Source organism: Eriocheir sinensis, chromosome 23, assembly GCF_024679095.1.
Source record: "Eriocheir sinensis breed Jianghai 21 chromosome 23, ASM2467909v1, whole genome shotgun sequence".
Lineage (NCBI taxonomy): Eukaryota > Metazoa > Arthropoda > Malacostraca > Decapoda > Varunidae > Eriocheir > Eriocheir sinensis.
In genome coordinates this window covers 8078762-8084364 of record NC_066531.1, presented here as the reverse complement: position 1 = coordinate 8084364, position 5603 = coordinate 8078762, and the positions used below count along the sequence as shown (strand labels likewise).

Here is a 5603-nt window from a genome sequence, read left to right as displayed (position 1 = left end):
CGGGTAGCGCTCGACTCAACGGGAGGCCTCCGTGCCCTCCCATCTCTGTGCCTCTGTACTCTAGTTTAAGTAGCAGTAAACGGACCTACGGACTCTCACGTGTTTACTTCAACACCTGGACATCACTACAACACACATGGCGCAGTGGAAAGCTACTTAGAGTGCAGAGGGACAGCCAGAGAAGTGACGCGCACCAGCCACTGCCCAGCGGTTCAGCTCAAGATGGCGCGGCCTCATCCTTTGTGAGCCTGTGACGACGGACCGCCGCGCCCCCTGTGGATCATACAGTGTCCAGTGCAGTGCAGTGGGCGTATTTTTTAGTGCCTGTGCTTTCTGCGATCGTGGCCCACCCATGAAGGCACGCAGTCCCTCGCCTTCCCACGACCGAGCAGAGCGCAGAGCAGTACATCCTTCCGCACTGAGCCCTGAGGCAGCACTGAAAAAAAAAGTGACTTAAGTATCACGACGGCGGCGCGACGACAAGCGCGCTGACCGTGCACCGGACACCCATACACGTACATACGCACACACTTGCCCCACTGACGCACCCGAACAGCTGTTCCACGTACACGGCGGCTCAAGTCCTTGACCTTGAAGTCTTACAGAGGAGTTCTCGAGGGGTTGACCCGTTCTCTGTCTGTATTGACTAGCATGCCACAGACACGGCAGCAAGCCGAAGCGGAGCAGCCACTACCACAGCAAGAACCGCCCATGGACACTCTGCAGCTCATCAAGTTCCTCGAAGACAGGCGGCGCGAAGACGAGGACAGGCGGCGCCAAGACGAGGACAGGCGGCGCCAAGACGAGGACAGGCGACGGGCAGAGGAGGCGGAACGACGTCGAGTTGAAGATGCACAGCGAAGGGAAGAATTTCGTGAGCTTCTGACCGCCCTCACGGGCCAGCAGCTGTCGTCGACACAGCCTTCGGAGCGAGACACTCCGCCCCGCCCCGCCCAGCCAACCAAGGCCGTTATACATCCTCCGCCACCCTTACTCTCAGACGTTAACTTTCAGGCGTTTCGGGAGTGGCACAGGAAATGGACGGATTACGCAACCATGATCGACCTGTCAACTCTCTCCCCACCGAAGCAGCATATCCAGCTACGGATGTGTCTCTCCTCGGATGTGCTGCATACACTGGAATACCGCCTCCAAGTCCCTTGCGACAACACCAAGCCCGTCACTGAGGTGTTGGACGCCCTAGAAGCCCACATCAAGAGCAAGACGAACGAGGCCATACGTCGCAGGGACCTGTTCAGCTGCAAGCAGGCGGCGGGAGAGACATTTGACGACTTCTATGTCCGCGTCAAGAGCCTCGCTGAAGCCGTGGACATATGCAAGTCAGGCGACAACGGATGCGAGGAGACTCAGTTAAAACAAGTACTGCTAATGGGTGTGCGCGATACGGAGTTAGTTCAAGAACTCATCGGCACCATCCCTACGCACTCCCTTGACGACGTGGTGAAGCAGTGCTACGCATTTGAGGCAGCCAGAAATACGGCGTCTGCTATAGCTTCACCCTCACCTGCTGTACGCGCAACGTCTCAGTACAAGCGAGACAAGAAGCTGAAGCAGAGGAAGGCAAGGTCACCTACGCCTACCAAGGAAGCCTGCCACAGTTGCAACAAGTCTCATGTCAAAGGAAAATGCCCAGCTGCGGACTCAATGTGCCACAATTGCGGTAAGAAAGGGCATTGGGCACGCACATCGCGGTGCCCAGCCAAGAACGCTTCCTGTGGCAAATGCGGAATCACGGGGCATTACGACCAGCATTGCCGGAAATCCAAAGCATCAGGGAGTGAGAAGACGAAGGAGAGGCGAGAGCAAGGATCTACGGAGTCGAACAACCGCAGCAGTGTGAGGCGCGTTCACTCCACATCTCGTGCCCCGCCCATGCCCCCTCCTACCATCTCTGTCACTGTCACCCACCACAAAGGATCGGGCGTTCTGTCCATGCTGCCGGACACGGGCGCCGATGTGACAGTAATCGGACCCGAGCATCTTCGAAGCCTCGGATTGTCCATCAGTGACCTTCAGCCATCACCCACCGACCCAAAGTACACAGCCGACGGGTCGCCCATGGCGCCTGCCCTTGGCTCGTTGCAAGTGGAGATCAGTGTGAAGCAGAAGACGACGACCGTGTGGATGGACGTACACGAGGGCACACCGAACCCACTTCTGTCATGCCACGCCTGCCGGGAGCTAGCACTGATTCCTGAACGCTTCCCGCAGCCAATCGCCAAGGTCACGCATGCGAACGTGTGCACGTCCAACGGAGCACAGAGCACACTACCACTTCCCTTCACTAACGTCACATCGCCTGCAGAAGCCAGGGCGTATTTTGTGAAGGAATACAGTGACGTGCTGGTGTCCAAGGCAGACCTTCACGGCTCACAACTTCGACCGATGACAGGGCCGCCGATGAGAATCCATCTCCGGGAGGACGCGACGCCGTTTGCCATCCACACGCCTCGGCAGATCCCGCTGGCCTTCCGTGAAACGGTGAAGACTGAACTGGAGTCAATGGTAGCACGGGGAATCATCACCCCTACAGGAGACGAACCTTCACCCTGGTGCCATCCACTCGTTGCAGTAGCTAAGCCCAGCGGAGGTGTGCGCATAACCACGGACTTGTCGAAACTCAACAGTCAAGTTTCACGTCCCGCACACCCGTCGCCCACACCCTTTGCAGCCGTTCGGAGCATCGACCCTAAGGCCAGGTACTTCACCACCATCGATGCGCTCTGCGGATATTGGCAGCTTGAGCTGGCTGAACAAGACCAGCCACTCACAACATTTATCACACCCTACGGCCGGTACAAGTACCTACGCGGACCTATGGGGTTTGCTGCTACAGGCGACGCCTTTTGCCTCCGTGGAGACATGGCACTGCAAGGAGTCCCAAACTGCGTCAAGGTAGTGGACGACGTGCTGGTATACGGTGAGGATTATCTACAACATCTTCACCATGTCAACACCGTCCTCGCCAGGTGCCGAGCAAGTGGCATTACGCTCAATGCTGAGAAGTTCATCTTAGCAGCGCCTGCGGTGAAGTTCTGTGGCTTCGTACTGTCCGCCAACGGAATCGACGCAGACCCTGAGAAAGTACGGGCCATCACAGACTTCCCTACACCAGCCAACATTACTGACCTGAGGTCATTTATGGGTCTTGTCAACCAGCTGACTGAGTTTACTCCAGAGATCTCCGCAGCGGCCCAACCTCTACGGCCTCTCATGAGCCCGCGACGTGCATTCGTGTGGACTGTCGACCACGAGGAAGCCTTCCAGAGGGTCAAGGCAGCCTTATCGACCCCACCACAGTTGGCAATGTTCGACCCCCAGCTACCCACCACTCTGCAGACCGACGCCTCACGGATGAATGGCATCGGGTACGCTCTGCTGCAGGATCACGGAGGAGGCAAGTTCCGGCTCATTCAGTGCGGCTCTCGCTTCCTTACTGACGCGGAGACCCGCTACGCCACGATCGAGCTCGAGATGTTGGCAGCAGTCTGGGCAATGCAGAAGTGCAGCTTCTATCTGAAAGGGCTGCACCACTTCGAACATGTGACCAACCACCGCCCGCTCATACCAATTCTGAACAACTACACCCTTGACGCTGTTGAAAATCCTCGACTCCAGCGTCTCAAGGAGAAGCTGTCGCCGTACATCTTCACAGCACGGTGGCGTGCGGGAAAGACTCTATGTATCGCCGATGCACTCTCCCGTCATCCAGTCAGCCACCCCAGCAGCGACGACGACATGCTCTCCGACATCTCTGTCAAGGCCGCGGTTACGCTCCGAGCTATCCAGACACTCGCCGAGCCCAACACACAGGCCACGACAGACGACAGGAGGATGGAAGAACTGCAGCAGGCCGCACGTGACGACGAGGCGTACACCAGGCTGCTCGACTGCGTACGAAATGGGTTCCCAAGCCATCGGTACGATCTCCATCCCTCACTCCTGCCGTATTGGAAACTACGCGACGAGCTGTACTGCGACGGTGACCTTGTGCTCTATGGCCCGCGCGTCGTGGTCCCCGCCACCCTGCGCCGCTCCGTGTTGGCCCGCTTGCACGACAGTCACCGTGGAGCCGAAGCCACCAAACGCCGGGCGCAGCAGACGGTGTTCTGGCCCGGAATAAATTCAGACATTACCAACGTCGTCCGCGCCTGTGATGCCTGCCAGACGATGTTGCCGAGCCAGCAGAAGGAGCCCTACCTCAACGATGACCGCCCCACACGCCCATTCGAGTCCGTGTCGGCAGACCACTTCACCGTGGCTGGAAAGGCGTTCCTTGTCATCGCAGACCGTCTGTCGGGTTGGCCTGCTGTCGCCCCCTGTGGCAGGGATACTACAGCCGCCGCCACCATCCGCCAGTTCCGGTGCTATTTCCGGGATGTGGGAGTCCCCGTGCGTTTACGTACCGACGGAGGACCCCAGTTCACCAGTCGGGAATTCACCGAGTTCCTGGCGCGTTGGGGAGTGAAGCACGTGGTAACGTCACCCTATCACCCGCAGTCAAACGGACACGCTGAGGCAGCCGTGAAGTCAATCAAGCACCTCATCACGAAAGTCGCTCCTTCAGGCAACATCGACTGCGAGCCGTTCGACAGGGGTTTGCTCGAAATACGCAACACCCCGAATCACACTGGACGCTCCCCAGCCCAGATTTTGTACGGCCGTCCCCTCCGCACGTGCGTGCCAGCCCACCCCGAGTCATTCAAGCAGGAGTGGCAGGCCAAGTCGGAGGAGTGCGACCGCCGTGCAGCACAGCGAGCAGAGGACACCACGTCTCGCTACAACCAGCACGCCCGCCCCCTGCCTGCCCTGCAGATCTCGCAGCAGGTCCGCATTCAGGACCACACGTCCAAACGTTGGGACAAGGTGGGCAAGGTGATGGGCCGTGACAGGTCACGGCAGTACCAGATCCTGCTACCGAGCGGCCGTATTCTGTGGCGGAACCGGCGCCACCTCCGCCCAGCTGTCATCGCCGCCGAGGACCTCACACCTGCCGTCGAAGACCACCCAGAAGCACCTACTCCTCGCCGCTCCCGCCGCCTGAACAAGGATGAGGCAATACCAGCAGACGAGGGAGACGTAGCTCAAGACAGAACTATGAGCTAAAGGGGGGAGGGAGGTGTGGTATGTCGAAATATCACACTACGTGGCAACAACGCCGCCCTCAGGCGGGTAGCAACAAGGGACAGTCAGTTGCCGGGTAGCGCTCGACTCAACGGGAGGCCTCCGTGCCCTCCCATCTCTGTGCCTCTGTACTCTAGTTTAAGTAGCAGTAAACGGACCAACGGACTCTCACGTGTTTACTTCAACACCTGGACATCACTACAACACACACCTTTTGTGAGCTACCTCTCTATCATTGACAGCACGAGAACAAGTGTGATTAAACCAAGGCTTTTTAGCGTGAGGAGTAGAGAAAGAACGAGGAATGTATGCCTCCATTCCAGAGACAATCACCTCTGTGATGCGCTGAGCACACACAGAGGGGTCTCTATCCTGGAAGCAATAATCATTCCACGGGAAATCGGAAAAGTACATCCTTAGGTCGTCCCACCGAGCTGAAGCAAAATGCCAGAAGCATC

The 5603-nt window shown here is 58.1% G+C and overlaps 1 protein-coding gene across 1 annotated transcript; it reads left to right on the top strand.

Moving 5' to 3' along the window:
* Positions 1-651: 651 nt before the first annotated feature.
* On the top strand, positions 652-5127 carry LOC127002571 (uncharacterized). Its single transcript, XM_050868652.1, has one exon. It carries the CDS (start codon positions 652-654, stop codon positions 5125-5127), a length of 4476 nt encoding a protein of 1491 aa, XP_050724609.1.
* Positions 5128-5603: the final 476 nt, after the last annotated feature.

Bases quoted from the DNA above. Each gene is read 5' to 3' on its own strand.
- LOC127002571 (XM_050868652.1), top strand. From the start codon at position 652: ATGCCACAGACACGGCAGCAAGCCGAAGCGGAGCAGCCACTACCACAG.